The sequence below is a fragment of the Mustela nigripes genome, chromosome 2 (genome assembly GCF_022355385.1).
Source record: "Mustela nigripes isolate SB6536 chromosome 2, MUSNIG.SB6536, whole genome shotgun sequence".
NCBI lineage: Eukaryota > Metazoa > Chordata > Mammalia > Carnivora > Mustelidae > Mustela > Mustela nigripes.
In genome coordinates, this window is record NC_081558.1 from 34,671,907 (window position 1) to 34,693,933 (window position 22,027).

At 39.4% G+C, this 22,027-nt stretch overlaps 1 protein-coding gene across 1 annotated transcript; it reads left to right on the plus strand.

The window, feature by feature from the left end:
- Positions 1-590: 590 nt before the first annotated feature.
- On the plus strand, positions 591-20,843 carry LOC132010425 (regulator of G-protein signaling 7-like). Its single transcript, XM_059388291.1, is given in 4 exon segments — positions 591-620; positions 2,625-2,693; positions 11,101-11,251; positions 20,005-20,843. Coding segments are annotated over 4 exon segments (1,089 nt in total).
- Positions 20,844-22,027: the final 1,184 nt, after the last annotated feature.

A 22,027-nucleotide genomic window follows, 5' to 3' on the forward strand; every position in this document is an offset into this window, starting at 1 on the left:
CCACATTTCACTGTTTCAAAAATAAAAAAACTACCTACATTTTATTGGGTACTGAGCTGTACAAGTTTGATTTGCTGTTCAGCATGACATTCTCTATATTTTAAGCCCGCGTATCCTATTTATCATACTTGTATATGACAATAGCCTCCCATGTGGAAAATATTTTAATGTTTATGAGCCACCAGCTAACATCTTATTCTTGTACAACACTTTCTATTTTTCAAAAATGCTTTTACATGTTATCTTTTTGGATCCCACTCCGGGTACGGCAGCCGTCTGTCACCGCCTCTGTTTTTACTGTTGAAGAAACAAACACACTGAAAGGGAATTGTTACATTTGTGGGATCCAAGGTTGCTGTCCCGGAGGGCGGACACAGCAAGTTCTTCCCAGTCCCCAGGGAATGGGGACCCAGGAAGATGGCCCGCATGGTTACATTCACGAACAGAATGCTGGAGGTGTTAAGACTGCAGACAGTTGGAAAGGAAGCGGGCGTGGGATGTGAGGAGGGTGAGCTCACTTTTGGATGAGCCATGGTGCAAGTGACCGTGGGATAACTATGTATAGATCACTGTGCAGACAAGCCGCCAGGATGGGCGTGGAGGCAGGAAACAGAATGAAGGTGAGAGGTCAAGCGAAGATGTGGGTTTGGCAGCTGTCCAAACCCTGATCAGCTCGGGCTCCTGGACGCAGCCTGGGCTGAGAGAGGGGTGCGCGGGGGGGGGGGGGGGGGGGGGGCGGGGGGGGGGGGGCGGGGGGGGGGGAACCCAAGCCTCGGAGGCCCCGCGTGAGGCACGGGAAAGGGAACAGAGGCATTCTAAGCAGCCAAGAACAGGGAGGTCCCAAGAAACCCGGGAAGGAAAGGGGCCGTGTGGTGGAGTGAGAGCCGGGTGTTCAGAGTGACAAGACACTCCTGAAAGGAAACCCTGGTAAAAAAAAAAAAAAACAACCAAAAACAAAAAACAAAACTCTTGTTCCTGAGCTCTTGGCTAGGTGTTAAGTTATAAAGGCAGACTCTGAAAACTTGTTTATTCATATGGAAGAGCCAGACGATTTAATGAATCTGGACACCTCATCCCCTAACCAGCATGGCTCGGAGGAATTTGGCTCCGTTTTTTTAATGACTGCCTGATTGTCTCCTTACACCCCTGTGCCTTCCCCTGGCACTCCAGTCCTCCTCCGTCCCCGCCTGCGTCTGCAGCTCCGGTCCTGGGGCCCGGGCCCTGTGTGTTTAATCTTGAGTGTACACTGAGCACAGAGCCAGGAGCCCGCTACTGGGGGTCCCCTCAGCTATGTGATGAACGCAGGTGACTGTCCCTCTTCTCCCCACCACGGGTTTATTTCTCCTCTCTGGGAATTTCCCACTCCACATTTCCCTAGTGTTTGGAAAGATACATTTTTCAGGCTTAGGGGTGATTGGCAAAGATTTTTATATGGGGCTTGGCATTTAAACATCCGGAAAAGTTGTGAAATCAATTTTCTGCGGATAAAGATGGACAGATGGAAATATCTGGTGCTTTTCCTTACACATGTGCAATATACATAATGAGATCATTGCTTGTTGTGCTACACTTGAACTCTGTTTTACCAGATTTTAGGAAGAGTATTGTCTTTTGTTTTGGAGCATGAGCCCCCGGCTGGAAATACTGCCTCCTGACTGAAAAGAGAGCTGGGTGTGGAATATTTATTGGTGTCGAGTTTTCATATGCTTTCCCCAAATGCTTACCAAATCTCTTTGGAGAATTTAGATGTCCTTTTTGTTCAAACTATGGACAGTCGCACCGAGCCTATCTATTTTAGCCCCTTGTATGTGGTGAAGGAGGGGGAAGAAAAAATAAAAAACAGAGATGGGAAAGGAGAAGGGAACTACTACGTTTTTAATCACATGTGGGAGCCCATCTTGGAAACTAAAGGACCTTTGAGCATCATGAAGCATCATAAAGCAAACTGCAAAACTGTAATATTGTAACTCAGAGGGTGCCTGGGTGGCTCAGTGGGTTCAGTGTCTGCCTTCAACTCAGGTCATGATCCTAGGGTCCTGAGATCAAGTCCAGCATTGGGCTCCCGGTCATCAGGGAGCCTGTTTCTCCCTTTGCCCTGACCCCCGGCTTGTGCTCTCTCTTGCTCACTCTCTCTCTCCAATAAATAAATAAATAAAATCTTTTAAGAAATATTGTAACTGAGATAAATGGGGAATAATACTGTCATTATTTTGGATATACCCACCGAGGCCATCTTTCTGGGTCCCCACTCACTGGAGAGTGGGAAGAAATTAATAATATGTCCACTTTCATTTACAGTGAAGTGAGATCCAGTAAGCGTAATAATTCCTTTACAGGAGACCTCAGTGTCTCAGATAAAGACGTCCCGTGTTATCCCCGCCTGACCGAGCTGTTCTACCAAAACAGTGGGAGGAGCCCAGGGGGCGTGGGGGGAGTGTGGGGGGAGCCCAGGGGGTGGTCTTGTCCAGAGTTCTAAATTAGGATGAGTCAGGAGCTCTGCCCTTGCTGTTGCTACCGCATCTGTCTCGTCCCCCTTTCTCTGCGCGAGGGAAGGACACAATCATCCTGACCATCAGCTCTTGTCCTTCCGTGCACGCCTCACAGCTTTCTCTCTCTGTCCCTAGAGTCCTGTCTTACAGAAACCTCCGTATGCCAGTGAAAAAGCCTGGTACTTGGAAATGTGCGCGCGGATGGTACAGGAATGCGGGACTCTGCCTCAAAGGAGAAGCTGGGTTTACAAGATTATTTTCTTGCCTCATAATCCTATTTTGCATGCCATGGGCTGAGTATTGCTTTATTCTTTGTCTCTGCTGTCTTTCTCTAAAAAATCCCAACCACACATAGGAGACAGTTAACCACTAGGGGCCGGGAAAACACTCTTGAATGGCAAAAGGAAAATTATTACTCCAATTCAAATACACATTCTTATTTTTTTTTCCTAAATGCCATTCAGATCACTTTTCCCCCACTCCCACCCCCCCTTTTCCTGGAGCCTTCAACCCACTACCATAGTGTTCTCCACACATCGGCCCCCAGAGCCCACTTCACATTGTCATTTTATAACACTTTTCCTACTCTGCTGTGTTGGATTTTCTTTTTCTTCTTTCTTGACCTCTACTTAGTTTTATATAAATCCATTCTCTAGTAGTTTCTAAGAAAGAACATTTGGCTCCATTTTTTAAATGACTGCCTGATTGTCCTCTTACACCCCTGCGCCTTCCCTTGGCAGGCGCCTTCACTTTTACTAAATCCTTGTTTATCAGGGGCACCTGAGTGGCTTAGTCCATTAAGCATCTGCCTTTGGCTCAGGTCATGATCCCAGGGTCCTGGGATCAAGCCCCACATCAGACTCCCTGCTCCATGGAGAGTCCCCTTGTCCCTCTCTCACACCTCCTGCTTGTGCTCTCTTTCTCCCTCCCTCCCTCCCTCTGCCAACTAAATAAATAAAAATCTTTTAAAAAAATAAATAAACCCTTATCAGCAGATGTCTTCATTTTACTTGATGTTTGATGGATACATTTTGAGGACAAAATTCTAGATCGAAAATAATTTCCCCCACTATATGGAAACCATTCAGTCCCATCATTGGTAAGTCATAAGTCCCATGTCTTATGTTCCCTATCTCATTTTCTTGGTTCTGGTGTGTTTGTGGCATGTATGAGTGGTATTATATTATGTATGTTCATGGGTGGTATACTTTTTGAGTCTGCGTATATCGGAAAAGGTTTTTATGTTTTGTGTTTTTATTTTACCTCAAGCCCTGATTGAAAAATTCACAGTCCTTTACTCTTAGACCTTTATAGGTTTTTCTCCATTATGGTCTAGCATTTAGCGTCATGGAGAAAAAAGCCTGATGCTTGTTTAATTCCTAGTCCTTTGTAAATCATCAATTTTTGTTTCATTCTAACACAGGTCAGGTTTTAACTTTATTCTGGAAATTTAAAACATCAGGAAAGGCTACCAGGGAGCTAGTAGCTGTGGGAAAGATACCAGGTCCCCGTTACCCCAGCATGAATCAGAAGTAGTGTCAGGGGCAGAGGAATGAGCTGTCACCATGCACTGGAGAACATGTTTTCCTGGGTCTCATCTTCCCAGAAAAGGTGAGGCCAAAGGAGGGATTATTAGTGTGTTAACTTCAGGACATAGCTGCACAGAAAAATACATAGAAAAAAGTTAATCCACCTAACAAAGAACTGCTATCTGTCATTCTAATCCAGCTTCCTACCAAAATGGTCTGCTGACCCTCAGATTTGAGGAGCTTGCTGGTAGGGGTTATAAACAGGATCCAGTCTAACAGAGCTGACACTTAAAGGAAGGGATTCAACACATTCAAAGAGAAAATAGAGTATCTAAAATTGCTGACTGTGGACGTGCATAACCCAGGACACTCAGAAGTTGTATGACTGAATAGACGTGACATACCATTGATATCCAGCCTTTGTCTCAGATTTAAAGGGCAAGCTTCAAGTGGTTTCCAAGTAAAAGTGGAAATGTGGAATCAAAGTAATACCTCATGCTAAAATTAGCTGGATATATCTTTATTTTTTTCCTAAATAAAGTGAAAATAGCCTGAAAGATCCTCTAAATGAATGGTGATTTTCTTATGGATAGGCCAAAAACCTAGCTATGGGGACGTCACTGCGGAGCAGAATGGGAGGAAGGGAAGGAGGAGGAAATGCATGGCTTTGCCATCTATACTTACTCTGAACCAAGTGCCTAAAAACACAAGAGGGTAAGTGGGAGGAAAGAGAAGCAGTGATCAACTTTGCATGTGCCAACCAAGTCAGTTGCAGAAAGAAAGAAAGAAAGAAAGAAAGAAAGAAAGAAAGAAAAAGGAAGACTGACTCATTGGAGGATATGTGACACAGGAAGCCATCCTAACCTTCTGTTGACCCCAATTTGAAGAATGCTATAAAGTGGGGAATGGTGCTGCCACTATGGCAGAAGACACAACTGATCTGATGAGAAAGTATTTAAAAACAAGATATCCAAATTAAAGCTACTTGCAGACAACAGCTTCCCCAAACCATCCCTATTCTGCTCTTGATAGAAGACATTAATAAACTGTCCATGTTCAAAGAAAAGTAACATGAAGAAAGGAACAATCTTGGGATCAATACATTGATACTATAAAGGCAGAGAGAGGGAGAGAAGAGGAAGAAGGAGGAAGAGGAGGAGGGGGAGGAGGAGAAGAAGGGGGAGGGGGAGGAGAAGGTGTAGTAGTGGAGGAGGGGGAGAAGGAAGAGGAAGAGGAAGGAGAAGGAGAAGGAGAAAGAGAAGGGGAGGAGGAGGAGGAGAAGGGGAAAGAAGAAGAAGAGGGAGAAGGGGGGAGGGGAGGGGGAAGAAAAAGAGAAGGAGGAAAGAGAAGAAAACAAGAAAACATAACAAACAACTTGGAGATAATGAGAACATGACAGAAGAATTACTCCAGGAAACAAAAGAAAATTTCAGACACATACTAATCTATATTTTCCTACCAGTTGAAGAAAACCTACTATATAGAAAAAAGGGGTCGAAGAGATGATAAGAAGGAAAAGAAAAGAAAAGAAAAGTATGCTAGGAGAACTTAAAGAAATGGGAACTAGTCAAATCATTGCAGAGAGGAGATGAAACATAAAGTAGAAAAGACTGCTGCCAGGGGTCTGGGGAAAGATTTGAAAATCACACAGAGAAAAGCTATACTCTCACACCGATATATGTAAAATTCAATACCTATAGTGAATAAAAATACTCAATAAGCTAGAAATAGAAATAAATTTGCTTTGGTTGGTATAGAATACCTTAGTAGAAACTCACATGAAAACATTTGTGTTGGAGTAACTGTACAGGTATTCCTACTGAAGTCAGAAGAAGAGATGCTGTTATTTATCTCTGTCCTAGCACTGTAAAATTAGAAAAGGCAGCAACAATACAGTTTATGGGCAAAACACAGACAAGATTAATTACCTGTGAATGATTGGTTTGCCAACCTTGAAATTCAAAAGTATCAGAATGAAAAGGGTAGATCTAATTACACAGTTCAGTGAGAGGTGCAGGGATTGTAGATTATTAATATAGGAATCAAAACAGTGGAACATGCAAACATAAGACTTCTTCAAAATAATGATTTTAAATGATGACTTGATTTTAATGTTACATTCAAGGTGGTAATTAATAAAATAATATCCCTTTTGGAAAACAATTTATCATGATCTGCTAATATTTCCCCAAACATATAATTGATCCAAGAAATCTTACTGCTAGGAATTTGTTCCAGAGAAATTCAACACACATAAAAATATTTATATGAATAAGTATATTAATTGGTGTATTATTGGTAGTAGTACATAGAAAGATATTTTAAAGACATAGAAACATTTATTTTAGATATTAAGAGAAAAATTATATACATTGTATAAATGTATTCAATTTTTGTAAAAGTGCCTCCTGTACACACATGTTTAAGTCTGAATGTTTCTATATATGTAACCCTCAACATCTTTACTTTCCAAGACCGAGAAAGAGAAGTGTTCCTATTATTTCATCTTATATACTTCTTAGTAGTTTTTTGTCTAAGTTATTTTTGTTTATTTTAAACAAAGAGAATGTATTATTTTCTATGCAAACTAAACAAAGCTAACACTAAAACTTCCTGGATTTGAACCTTACCTCTACCAGTCACTGGCTTGCATGATCTTTGGTAAACTTCTTGAGTTTTCAGAGTTTCATTTTTCTTATTTTTAATATGGGGACAATAATATACCTACCTCACAGACTTGTTAGGGGACAGATAAGTTAATATATGATGGGACATTCTCCAGAATAGATCCCACAGTAGGTCACAAATTAGGTCTCAAGAGTACAAAAAGACTGAAGTCATACTATGCATATTTTAAATATATTAAATAAATGATATTAAAACAAAGCAAAACAAAAAAACAATAGAACGGATCAATGAAACCAAGAGCTGGTTCATTGAAAAACTTAATAAAACTAATAATCCCCTCACCAGACTTACCAAAAAGAAAAGATAAAAGACCAAAATAAATAAAATCACAAACGAGAGAGGAGAAAAAACAACCAATACCACAGAAATGCAAACAACTATAAGTGAATATTATGAAAAATTATATGCCAACAAATTAAGTAACCTGGAAGAAATGGATAAATTCATAGAAACATAAAAACTACCAAAAATGAAACAGGAAGAAATAGAAAACTTGAACAGACTGATAGCCAACAAAGAAATTGAATCAGTAATGAAAAATCTCCCAACGAACACAAGTCCGGGGCCAGATGCTTCACAGGTGAATTTTACCAAACACTTTAACACAACTTAGTACCTATTCTCCTCAAACTATTCCAAAAAAATAGAAAATGAAGGAAAACTTCCAAATTCATTTTATGAGGCCAGCATTACCCTGATACCAAAGCCAGAAAAAGACTCCACTAAAAAAGAGAACTACAGGCCAATATCCCTGATGAATATGGATGCAAAAATTCTCAACAAAATGCTAGCAAACCAGTTCCAATAGTACATTAAAAGAATCATTCACCATAATCAAGTGGGATTTGCTCCTGGGGTGCAAGGATGGTTTAATATTTGCAAATCAATCCATGTGATGAACCACATTAATAAAAGAAAGAATAAGAACCATATATGATCCTCTCAATAGACAGGAAAAACATGTGAAAAAATACAACATCCCTCCATGATAAAAACCCTCAACAAAGTAGGGTTAGAGGGAACATACCTCAACATAATAATGAAAAGACCATATATGAAAAATCCACAGCTAACATCATCCTCAGTGTGGAAAAACTGAGAGCTTTTCCTCTATGGTCTAGAACAAGACAGGGATGTCCACTCTCACTCCTGTTATTAACATAATATTGGAATCCTAGCCACAGTAGCCAGATAGTAAAAATAAATAAAAGGCATCCAAATCAGCAAGGAGGAGACTAACTTTCACTATTTGCAGATGACATGAAACTCTCCATAGAAAACCCTAAAGATTCCACCAAAAAGTTGCTAGAACTGACACACAAATTCAGCAAAGTTATAGGAGACAAAATTAGTGTAGAGGAATCTGTTGCACTTCTGCATACCAATAATGAAGCAGAACAAGGAGAAATCAAAGAATTGATCCCATTTACAACTGCACCAAAAACCATAAGATATCTAGGAATTAGCCAAAGAAGTGAAAGACTATATTCTGAAAACTATAAAACAGCTGATGGAAGAAACTGAATATAACACAAAGAAATGGAAAAACATTCCATGCTCATGGATTGGCATAAGAAATATAGTTAAAATGTCTGTATTACACAAAGCAATGTACACAAGATTTTACTTATTTGGGAGAGAGAGAGAGGGAGAAGCAGCCTCCCCCACTGATGGGGAGCCTGATGTGTGGCCCGATCCCAGGATCCTGAAATCACAACCTGAGTCGAAGTCAGATGCCCAACTGATTTGAGCCACTCAGGAACCCAAGATATCTATACATTTAATGCAATCCTTATTAAAAAAAAAAAAAAAAACAGCAGCATTTTTCATAGAGCTAGAACAATCTTCAAATTCATATGGAACCACAAAAGGCCTGAATAGCCAAAACAACCTTGAAATAAGGCATAAACTTGGAAGCATCACAATTCCAGACTTCCAAGTTATATTACCAAGCTGTAGTGATCAAGACAGTATGGTACCGGCACAAAAATAGACACACAGATGGTCATTTAATCTTCAATAAATCAGGAAAGAATATCTAATGGGAAAAAAAGACTATCTCTTCAATAAATGATGCCAGGAAAACTGGACAGCAACATGCAAAAGAATGAAATGGGCTATTTCCTTACACCACACACACACACACACACAAATCAAAATGGATTGAAGGCCTAAATGTGAGACCTGAGGCCATAAAAATCCTGGAAGAGAACATAAGCAGTACCTTCTCTGACACTGGCCATAGTGACATTTTTCTAGATATGTCTCCTGAGACAAGAGAAACAAAATAAAAAATAAACTATTGGGACTACATCAAAATAAAAAGTTTCTGCACAGTGAAAGAAATAATCAACAAAACTAAAAGGCAACCAGGGAATGGGAAAAGATATTTGCAAAGATATTTCCCATTAGATATTTGCAAATCACATATCTGATAAAGGGTTAGTATCCAAAATACATACAGAACTTTTAAAACTCAACAACCAAAAAACAAATAATCCAATTAAGACATGGGCAGAAGATGTGAATAAACATTTTCCCAAAGAAGACGTAAAGATGGCATTCAGACTCATTAAAAGATATTCATCATTACCCATCGGCAGGGAAATACAAATCAAAACTAGAATGAGATCACCTCACACCTGTTAGAATGGCTAAAATCAGCAATACAAGAAGCAGCAAGTGTTGGCAAAAATGTGGAGAAAGGGGGACCCTCTTACACTGTTGCTGGAAATGCAAACTGCTGCAGCCACTCTGGAAAACATATGGAGTTTCCTCAAAAAGTTAAAAATGGAACTATACGATAATCCAGCAATTGCACTACTAGGTATTTATCCAAAGAATATAAAAATACAGATTCAAAGGGATACATTCACCCTGATGCTCATAGCACCATTATCTATAATAGCCAAGATGTGGAAGCAGCCCAAGTGTCCTTTGAGTGAGGAATGGATAAAGAAAGAAGATGTGGTACACACATGTGTGTGTGCGCGCGCGCACACACACACACACACACACACAATGGACTATTACTCAGTCATAAAAAAGAATGAGGTCATGTCATTTGCAATGAAATGGACGGAGCTAGATTATATTATGCCAAGTAAAGTAAGGCAGAGAAACACAAATACCATATGATGTGGAATTTAAGAAGCAAAACAAATAATCATACGAGGGAAAAAGAGGGAAACCAAAAAACAGATTCTTAACTATAGAGAACAAAGTGGTGGAGGGAGGTGAGTGGGGGGATGGGTGAAATAGGTGCTGGGGATTACAAGGTGCACTTGTGATGAGCATAAGATATTTTATGTAAGCGTTCAATCACTAAATTGTACACCTGAAACTAATATTACTTTGTGTATTAGCTAACTGGAATTTAAATAAAAACTGTAAAAGATAAGTTAATATAGGCAAAACATTTAGAAAGTTCCTGGCATATATGAAGCACTCTGTGTTAGCTATTAATTATGCGTATTTGTTTAATGGTGAATTATTGGCCCTAATTCACTTTTTTTATTGCCAGTTTATTTTTATAAAAAGCATATTAAATAAAAATCCAATATATATTTTTATAAATGTGTACCAATTTATGTGTTTTATAAAATCATATTTCTCTACTACTCAAGTAAATAGATTTTATAACAATTTTATGTTCCTTTTTCTTCAATTTCACACTATCAATATTTTTCTTCAAATTGAATACTATTTTATACTACTCTCTTGATATATCAATGTTTTCTTTTTTTATTAAATTTTTTAATTTTTTAATAAACATATAAGGTATTATTAGCCCAAGGGGTACAGGTCTGTGAATCGCCAGGTTTACACACTTCACAGCACTCACCATATCAAATATCCTCTCAAATGTCCATAACCCCACTACCCTCTCCCTACACCCCTCCCCCCAGCAACCCTCAGTTTGTTTTGTGACATTAAGGGTTTCTTTTGGTTTTTCTCCTTCCCGATCCCATCTTGTTTCATTTATTCTTTTCCTCCCCCCCCCCCCACCCCGTTGCATCTCCACTTCCCCATATCAGGGAGATCATATGATAGCTGTCTTTCTCCACCAATCTGTTTTCTTAAATAAATGTGATGTAGAATTTTACCTCACTTAAAAGTTTTCTGTCTCTATTATTTAACCCCCCCCACCCCAAATTTCATCATTCTTTAACTTTATGCAATGACTCCCACATCTAGAAGGCTGCAAAATTTAGACTAATCTTTTCAGGAGCTCATTGTGAGAGAACACAATGAGCTTTTGTTTTAAAAAAAAAGTACTCTTAACTTCTTAATGCATATAATCTTATGCACACATCTAAGTAGAGAAGGTAATAAGTATTTTGTGGTTACATTTTTATTCCTATGTTAACTACTAGTGTTGAAAAACTAAACAGGCTTCCCATCTCCAGTCTGAATTAAGGACCATCACTTTATGGTCCCAGAGAGCACCCTTGGAATGCTCCATTTTACCACTTTTTGGTTTAGGGGACCATTTCTGTGACCTCTTTGAGGACAATGATGAAGATGTCTTTGTGGGCAGTGAATGTGACCCACTCATATCTCTACTCCCAACCACTACCACAGTACCTAGTTAAACAGTTGACAGTTTTAAAAATATTCATGGAAAGAAATTAGACTTTTAAAACATGTTACAGCTATTCTTTGCACTCCATATTAATTTGATGTCTTTTACAAATTATACATCCTGATTTCTTTCACTCAGGAATGTATAAGAAATAACGTGAAATATTTATTGAACACTATATATGTCAGGGACTTTCCTAAGACCTTAAGATATTAATTCAGCTAAGCTTTACAGCAATACTAAGGGGTAGGTACTAGTATTATTCTCATTACAGATAAGGGTACAGACCCATAGGAAGATTAAGATTCTTGCTGAAGATCACACAATTGGGAATATAGTCAATGGTATAATAATGTTGTAGGGTGACAGAAGGTAGCTACACTTTTGGTGAGCATAGCATAACATATAGACTCATCAAATCACTATGTTGTATACGTGAAACTAATCTAACATTTTGTGTCAACTATACATCAATTAAAAAATGAGCAAAAAAATTACACATTTGGTGAGCAAAGTGGGAAAATTTGAACCAAGAGAGTATCTCCACCTTATACCATACTGCCTCTCTCCTATGACACCCGGGCCATTAAATTTTTATTTATTGAGAGTGGGTGGGTGGGACAGAGGCAGAGGGAGGAAGCAGACTCTCCACTGAGCAGGGAGCCTGATATGGGACTCCGTCCCAGGACATAGGATCATGACCTGAACTGAAGGTGGGTGCTTAACTGATTGAGCCACCCAGGCACTCCCACTATGGTCATTTTAAATACAGTTCATTTCATGTTAGTTCTATGATCAGCATCTTTTGAATGATGTGCCAGCCATGTCTTAGGCACTGACACACAGTGATCCTGCCCAAGGGAATCAATAATCTAGAGAGGGGAATAACAGTGTAATCAAAATACTGTGTGATAAGTGCAAAATATTTGAATATGCTAGAGAAGTGATAGAAATTATCTCTTGCTAACAAATTACCCAGCAGCTTGAAATAATAAACATTTATTATCTCCCAATTTCTCTGGGTCAGAAATCTGGCATGGCTTAGCTGAGTGCCTCTGTTTCAAGCTCCCTCACAAGCTACAATGTTGTTTAGGGCTGTGGTCTCTTCTGAAGGCTCAATTGGAGGAGGATCATGTGGTCATAGCTGGGATTCAATTTCTCATAGTTTGGTAGATTGAGGACCTCAGTTCCCTACTAACTATTGGTTCAAAGCCTCCCTCAGGGGGAGCCTGGGTGGCTCAGTGGGTTAAAGCCTCTGCCTTAGGCTCAGCTCATGATCTCAGGACCCTGGGATCGAGCCCCACATCTGGCTGTCTGCTCCGCAGGGAGCCTGCTTCCTCCTCTCTCTCTCTCTCTGCCTGCCTTTCTGCTTACTTGTGATCTCTGTCAAATAAATAAATAAAATATTTAAAAAAAAAAAAAGCCTCCCTCAGTTCTTCGCTATCTAGGTCTTTCTATAGGATCCTAACAGTGTTTGAGAGATCCAGTTTCTCTGTGTGCTCACCAGCATTTGGTATGATCATGATTTTTAATTTTATCCCCACTTGGATGGTTGTATGATACAGTTTTTATTGGGGTTTTACTTCTGTCTCATTTCTTACATGTAGCTGTTGTGTTTTTACTGACTGCTGTGAGTATTCAGTGATTTTGTCCACCATGGCAGAAGGTAACTCACATCAGCTTTGTATGGGGTCTAGAAACTGTTCATCAAACACTTCCCATAATTATTTATCCATTCCTTTGGGTTTTACCCTATACATACATACACTAGTAATCAGCCAAAGACTCAAAGAGACTCCATGCAGATTTCTGGAGTCTCCAACTTTGGAGACCTTAACATGTACACTGTGAATTTTTATGACTTCTAGTTTCTCAGAATGCTTGGGGGAGGTTCAGTTGGTTAAGTCCCCAACTCTTGATTTTGGCTCAGATCTTGATCTCAGGGTCATGAGATTGAGCCCAATGTCAGGCTCCATGCTTGGTGTGGAGCCTGCTTAGGATTGTCTCTCTCTGTCTCTCACTCCCCCTTTGCATGTCCCACATGCACACACACTCTCTCTCAAAAAAATAAAAATAAAGAAATAAAATGAATAGAACCTTCTGATTTCTCACATCTTTCATTTTTCCAAATGTAGCAGTCACCACCTTTACCGTACTCAGCTTCTCTTGGTTAAAATAGACCCTTCCATCTTCTTATCTCATCTTCTAGACCTCCTTCAAGACTCAGCAGGGATCCTGTGGTAGATTCAGCAATGGTGTCCCAAAGATGTCTATACCTTAATCCCCAGAGCCTGTGAAAGTATCTTCTTTCATGGTAAATGGGCTTTGCAGATGTGACTGAATGGAGGATCTTGAGCTGGAGGGATTATCCTAGATTACATAGATGGGTGCTACATAATAGCACTATCATGAAAAAGACAAAGGAGACACAGAATGAAAAGAGAAGATAGAAACAGAGATCAGAGGCAAAAACAATACTACACTGCTAACTTTGTGGATGGATGGAGGAAGGGGCCACAAGTGAAGGAATGCAGGTGGCCTTTAGAAACTTTAAATGTCAAGGAAGGAGATTCTTACCGGGAGCCTCCTTAAGGAATATAGGCCAAATGAGACCTTGATTTTAGCCCACTGAAACAGATTACAGACTTCCCACCTCCAGAAATGGAAGAGACTAAATTTGTGTTTTTTCAGCTACCAAGTTTATAGTAACTTGTTACAACAGATAAGACTGTCTTTTGTCTGTGCTTTCAGTCTTCCTCCTTTGCTTGGTTCCTCCCCCTCCCCCTGGAAATGCTCTCGAGCTTCTCTGAAGTCAGCTCCTGGATTCTCTAGGACAGTCCTTCACCATCCTCCTCCTTATTGCTCCTGTGCCCTATCACCACTTCGTTCTCTAGAAACTGAAGTAAGTCCCTGCCTGCCACATACCAGAATCTCTTCCTGGAATTTTAACTAGAGGCTCATCCTTTGACTTCCTTCTCAGTGTCTCTGCGGCATTTGATAAAATGGATTGCTCAATGTACAATCGCTACCCCTTTAAGAAAAGACTTTATTTTTACAACTGTTTTACAATGACAGGAAATGGAGAAAGTCGTACAGTGGGTTCCCGTAAATACCCTTAGCCAGTTCCCCTATTGTTAACATTTGTGTGGTATATTTGTTACAACTTATGAATTATTAATGTATTATTTATTGTTAACTACATTCTATATGATATGTAGATTTCCTTAGTTCTTGTCTACTTTTTTTTTTTTTTTCTGTTCCAGGATCCCATCCAGACTATCATAAAAAACATTTACTTGTCATTTCTCCTCAGGCTACTCTTATCTGCAATGGCTTCTCACACTTGGGTTTTGTTGTTGTTGTTGTTGTTTGTTTGTTTTTAGATGACTCACAATTTTGAGGAGTACTGGTCAGATATTTTGTAGAATGTTCCTCAGTTTGAGTTTGTATGATGATGTCCTCATGATTAGACTGGGATTATGAGTTTTGTGGAAGAACAAAACAGAGGTGAAGTGCCGTTTTCATAATGTCAGGTAAGGGTACATGCTCTCTACATGATTTATGGATGTTAAGGTTAACGATCACTTGGCTGAGGCAGGGCTTGCCAGGGCTCTCCACTGTAAAGTTCCTCCTTTTTCCCCTTTTCATACTCTCCTCTGTGGAATAAGGCACTATGTGCAGCACATACTTAAGGAGTGAGGACTTATGGTTCCCCTACCTTTTCTTCTAAATCTCCTACCTTGAATTTTCCCACAGAGCACAATCTTGGTTTGTTCCCTCTTTATCACGTTGATATTCTAAACCTAAGTCTAACCAAGTGTCCTGTGTCAGTGGTGTCTCCTTTTCTCTCCTCAATAATACTCTCCTATCCACTGCACTGCTCTATCTTCTCCTGCCTGCAAGAGACTTCCAAAGGTGTAACCTTAGCACTGGCCCCTCTCCTGAGCTCAAAAGCCAGATATTTCCACAATATTCATCTGCAAGCAGGTGTCAGTTCAATCTTTCAACACTGACCTCTTTGTTTCTTCATTTCTACTAAGGGTTTGTCTAATTGCTGTGTTTGTCCAGTCATGAAACCTTAGAGCAACATCAAGTTCTTCTTGCTTACACCTAATTCAGCCACATTATCAGTTCCTGAAATCATTAAATCATTCATATGAAATATCTCTCTCCTCAATCTCTTCTTTTTTATCCATGGTCACCCAGAGTCAGGCCCTCACCTTCTCTCATCTAGGTAGTTTCAGTGGTGTCCATCCATATACCCCTTTCTTCACAGTCTATTCTATGCCCTTGGTCAGATGGTTCATTCAATACAGCTAAAGTTACAGTATTTTGAGGTAAACATCTCTAGTGGCTCCCTGTTAGTGAATATCTCCTTCCCTTCCTTCATACACCCACTCTACCATCACCGTCACCAACACCACCAATTACTGAATGACAAGCATTTTACTCAGTGCTAGTGGGCTAGAGACAAATTGTTGAAATGTGGCTCCTGACAACCAAGGAGAGGATACATTCTTCACAGTGACATGTAAGGCACAAAATATTCTAGTCTCTACCTCCAAATACATCCTCTGTTCACCTACTCAAAGGTCTAATATAAATGCTGCTTTAGACATATTATTTAATCAATCTAGAACATCCTGGATTCCGAGACAACCCCATTACAAACATACACAGACACACAAACACACGGAGTGAAGTTGTCTGTCTTGTCTTGAAATTCATACAGCATTCTGTTTATCTTTAACGCATGGGACTTTCTCCCCTACACTCATTATCATCCTCTGTGTACATGCCTTTTATCCCTCCCCAGACTGGTAGTTCCTCCAAGTCACTGCTGTGCTTAAGATATGTCTTATCTCCTCTAGTGCTTGCAGAAAGTGGACCCCCAGTAAATCATTTTGACAGGTTACCTTGCTTTGTGTTATAGAGAAGTCCTTGAAGTGAGAAACAGGGCCTAGATAATTACTGTCAACCTTGCCCTGTGTATTGTACAACACTCTCAGAAATGGGCCACAGTTTGTATCCAGTTTGGTACACATCAAATCATTATCTGTCTGCCATATTAGTATGGTTAGAATTTAGTTTAGTTTTAGTTAGAATCAGTAGGAAAAACTTTATCAATAAGAAACAAAGTGAAAAACAAAGCTCAGGGTATCTGTACCTACTTAAATAGCTTTTACCTAGCAGCTTCCTAAATCCCTTGCCAGACAAGATATTTTAAGCATCTTGCCACTCTTTAATTGTGTAAAATAACCATGGTTTTAGGGCTGAACTTCACTCTTTGATTGTGCAAAATAACCATGGTTTTAGGGTTGAACTTCTAAGTGATTTTTCTCTTTTGTGTACTTTCCAGAATTCATTTCAGACATAGTTTTCAATTTTGAATAGTAATATTTCAAATCAACCCCAAGGTAAAAGTTGTAGGACAACATAAAAAATGAAGTCACTTTTCATGTGTTTCCCATTGGCAAATTACTGTGTTTTTTCTGCCACCAGGCTTCATCTAATGATGTGACCTTTACCGTGCTAATAGACAGCAAACAAAAATCTGCCAAACTGTGATAAAATATAGGTTTTAAATATAAAATGAATTAAGCTAAGAAGATTTATAAAGGTCAAAAGCATGGAAAGAATTAAGTTGAAACAGTGATTTGTGTTTGACACATGTTGTACCAGATTTTCTCCAAGGTTATTTTTTGAAATCTTAATGTGTAATAGCTATACAAGAGACTGTACTTTTTTTTTTTAAAGTAACACTACAGTAGTGTTGACTAATGTTTGTTTAAGCTCAGATATTAGCTTATTCAACTATTATATACCGAATATGCACCAAGTAATAGGACACACTCAATAAACTCAGTAACAATCCTTAACATCTTACAAAATACAATTTAATAGGCGTGAGAGATAAGCAAATTTTAACTATTTCAGGAGAAATGCTGGTGGAAGCTGTATCTCCCTCACAAAGACTTCTAAGAGGATGGAGTCTGCCGGGCATACAGAAGGAGAAAGAGACTGCACACATAAAGCACAGAGAAAATACATACATAGAAATACATATGTACATAGAAATACATACATACATAGAAATACATAGAAAGTACAGAGGAGAAAAACAGTGCACTTTTGAAACTGAGAGAACCGAAAGAAAAGTCACTTATGGTGTGAGTCAAGCTTGAGAGTGTAAAAGATTAAAAATTGGTGATTCTCAGCCAGAGATGAGTTTGGCCCCAGGGACATTTGTCAATGTCTGGAGATACTTCTGGTTACCATCACTGAGAGTGTATAGAGGCTTGCTGGCATCTAGTGAGTAGAGGTGAGTAGATGCTACTACCCAGACTTGAGTGCACAGGACAGCCCCTACCACAAAGAACACTCTCCTCATCAGTAGTGCCTAGGCTAATGCTGTTACAAATAAACCTGTAGACTTGCATTAGGGTTAGGTGACAAAATTAACTGAAGGAGTTTGGGATTTGTGCTGGGAGTCATGGGGTACCAGTGAGGGACTTAATCACATGGTTTTGGGTTTTTTTTTGTGTGTGTTTTTTTTGTCATTCCAAGAGACACTCTATTATCATGGCTGTAATTAGGTATTTGTTTATGGTAACTCTCACTCATGGGATTGGAAAATAGTGCTTACTATGAATTACATCCACCAGTCATACAAAAGTTGAAAGAGCACCATTGTGGAAAGTTTGCTAGAAGTTTAAAAGCCAACAGGAAAGATGCCTTAATTCTTTGGTCCTTGCCAAATGACCATATGCCATATGGTCCTTGCCGTATTATGTCGCAATATAATCTTTAAAATCTGTATATTTATTTTATGGGAGTCTCTCCTGCCACAGAGTCAAGCCAGGCACCCACTCACATGAATCTGGAGCTCTCCTGGAGCTCAACAGAAGATCACAATGAACCACTGTTCAGTTTCAAAAAGAAAAACAGAAAAATCTCTTATGTCCAGTGCAAAAAGGAATCATCCAAAGTTTCAGAACAGGCTTTCTTAATTTTCTTTTTCTTCTCTTTTCTTCTTCTTTTAAAAATTTTTTTAGTCCAGTGCCTTTTGAACATCTGGACAATTATGACCTCTCTTTTTAGAAATATGCACTTATCCTCCCAAATACTGCTTCTAATTTCAGGGGTTCATGGACCATATAGAGAGATACAGTGATTTCTCACATGATGCTGATGTTCCCCAAAATATCTAAAGGCCAGATTTATAGCAACAAAAATTTGCCAAAGGAAATACAGCACAATTTAGAATCATCCAGAGAAAGCTTTGCATTTTTTAATCAATGAAAAGCTCTTTCCAAAAAAGCTAAGATACCACTTGTGTCATCTTGCAGAATATAAGTAATATTGCATCACAGCAAAAAGAAAGTCAATGGAAATGAGCAATTTTTCTTATGATCTATAATGAGGACAATATGTTGCTCTGGTTACAATAACCTCTGTGATGAACAATTCTGTAAACCATGAGCTTTCTGCTGATTCCTGTTCATGTAATCATTACTTTCTCTAAAAATAGTGATTGATTACAGTCTCAGTGTCTTATAAATGGGAAAAAAGGGTGAATTGATTTTGCTTGCATTCATTATTGCTCTTCTCTTCTACAATCTAGCACTGAACTGTCAATTCCCTTTACCTTCCTGCACCACAGATGTCCCAATTGACTTAGTCAGGAGAGAATGGCCCCCAGAATACCCACACAGTGATAAACACACACATGCATACACACATACACACATCTCATCAGGTCTTTGGAGGAGATAATACATGCTTATTTAATGGTTTCTATGTCTAGTGACATGAAGACCATTAACCCACTGTATTTTCTCCTTCTTGTCTGTCAATAGACCCTTCATTTGTCTCACTTGTTAGTTTCTACAAAGACTCCGAGCATCTGCTTTATCTCCACTTCTCTCTGGGATTTCTAGTAATTTTTTCACTTAAGCCAAATTCCCCATAACAATCTGAATGTCCCCCAGCACCCTTTAGATTGGGTTTTTGTGTACTTTATGAATCTGAGGCGAAATTAAAATCTAGTCAGAATCAAGGTGTCAGCTGGGATGCAGGGTCTTCTTACAAGCTCATTGGTTGTTTGCAAAACTCATTTCCTTCCCATGCTTTTCACACCTCTGGTTCCATCTTTAAGCAGTAAAGGTGGCTAGAGTCCTTCTCATACTTCCTGTCTCTCTCTTCACTTTCTGCCACATTTCTTTGACTCTAGTGGGAGAAAGTTCTCTGCTTTTAAGGGCTCATGGGATTAGATTGAGTTTACCTGGGTAACATAGGGTTTTCTCTATCTTAAGGTTTCTAACCTTAATTACTTCTAATAGTCTCTTTGCCATGTAACATAACATACTTGTATGTTCCACTGATTAGGGTTTAGATATCTTTGGGGATCATTATGCTACCACAGACACCTAGAGATAAAAAGTGTCATGGACATTCAGAGGAGGGCTGGGGTAATCAGTTCTAATTAGAACTGATATGGGAGGCCCTTGCCAGGGGCTGGGCTGAGTAACCCGCTCAGGTTCGCTTTCGGGAGCTTTTGTTCCCTGAGCACTTTCTGTAGAGTTCCAGAAGAGGGGAATGAAAATGGCGGCCGCCCAGTCTCTGGCCTGGAGGTGCCGAGAGCCCGGGGCCCCACTCTGCAGTGTGCCCTCAGAGAAAAGTGCTCAATCATTCTCACCTCCCTGGTCTCCAGCCGCGCTCCCAGCTCACCAAGCCTGCGACCGGTTTAAGACTGGATGTGTAAATACCACTGAAGTGGACATCAAGAAGTCATCCAGAATGAGAAACCCACACAAAACACACAAGTCTGTCTATGGTTTACAAAATGACATCAGAAGTCACAGCCCTACCCACACCCCCACACCAGAAACTAAACCTCCAACAGAAGATGAGCTACAGCAACAGATTAAATACTGGCAAATACAGTTAGATAGACATCGGTTAAAAATGTCAAAAGTTGATGATAGTCTGTTAAGTTACACGGAACAATACTTAGAATATGACCCATTTCTTGTGCCACCTGACACTTCGAACCCATGGCTATCTGATGATACTACTTTCTGGGAACTCGAAGCAAGCAAAGAACCAAGCCAGCAGGGGGTAAAGCGATGGGGTTTTGGCATGGATGAAGCATTGAAAGACCCCATTGGGAGAGAACAGTTCCTTAAATTTCTAGAGTCGGAATTCAGTTCAGAAAATTTAAGATTCTGGCTAGCCATGGAGGACCTGAAGAAAAGGCCTATTCGAGAAGTCCCTTCCCGAGTGTAGGAAATATGGCAAGAATTTCTGGCTCCCAGAGCCCCCAGCACCATTAACTTGGATTCTAAGAGCTATGACAAAACCACACAGAATGTGAAGGAGCCCGGGTGGTACACGTTCGAGGACTCTCAGGAGCACATTTACAAACTGATGAAAAGTGATTCATATCCACGTTTTATAAGATCCAGTGCCTACCAAGAGTTTCTACAGGCAAAGAAAAAGGGGAAATCTCTCACGTCAAAGAGGTTAACAAGCCTCGTTCAGTCTTACTAAAAGGATCACCTTGTAGCATGGAAGAGACTGGAGTCACTGCATATACTTTGTAGCTCTTTGTTATTACCTGGAGCAGAGGACATTAGACCAAGATGTTGCATGAGTAAAGGACCTGAATTGTTCTCTCTTTGTGTACATTAAGGCGTTGCCATTTCAAGTGACTCTACCATCTCGATGCCTCCATTTCAAAATGCTGTCTGCTTACTTTCTCCTTGTACTACGCTGGATCTGTGTCTTTTTCTTTTTAACAAGTTTAAGTGAAGTAAACCCTTTTCCCCCTTTCTCTTTCTCTTAAAGCTTCTGCTAGACACATGGTTCACTGAAAATTCACTCAAACACTGGAAGAATTGTAAAAAAAAAAAAATATATATATATATATCAATAAGTATACATATGGATTCACATTTATTAAACAATAAATTAGCAAGGAAAGTTTCATTTCACCAATGTGTTCACAGTCAGAAACAAGCTCCTGTCTTTGTTGTCTGTACTTTCTCGGTTAATGTTTCTTGCATTTATTTTTATACCATACTTAAATAAGAAACACCTTTTAATCCAAATGTATTAAAGTTGATCCCTTCTCTGTAAATTTGTTATGTTTATATTGTTGTTTTATCTTTCATTAAAAGATGCAGAATCTCAAACAAACAAACAAAAAGAACTAATATGGGAGATCAAAACCACAAGGAGATATCACCTCACACCTACTGAAGGGCTGTCATCAAAAGACAAGAGATAACATGTGTTGGCAATAATGACAAGAGAAAGGAACCCCTGTGCATGGTTTGGGGAATGAAAATTGCTGCAGCCACTATGAAAAACATGTATGTATGGAGATTCTTTAAAAAATTTAAAATAGAACTATCATGTGGTCCAGCAATCCCACTTCTGTACATATATTCAAAGGAAATGAAATCAGGATCTTGAACAGATATCTGCACTCCCATGTTCACTGCAGCATTATTTGCAAGAGCCAAGACATGGGAACAACCTAAGGGTCCATCAGTGAATGAATGGATGAAGGAGATGTGGTATGTATTATAATGGAGAGAAAGAAGGAAAGCCACGAGAAAGAAGGAAATCCTGCCATTTTGACAACACGGATGGACCATAAGAGCACTATGCTAAGTCAAGTAATTCAGAGAAAGACAAATAGTGTGTAACATCACTTATATGTGAAATCT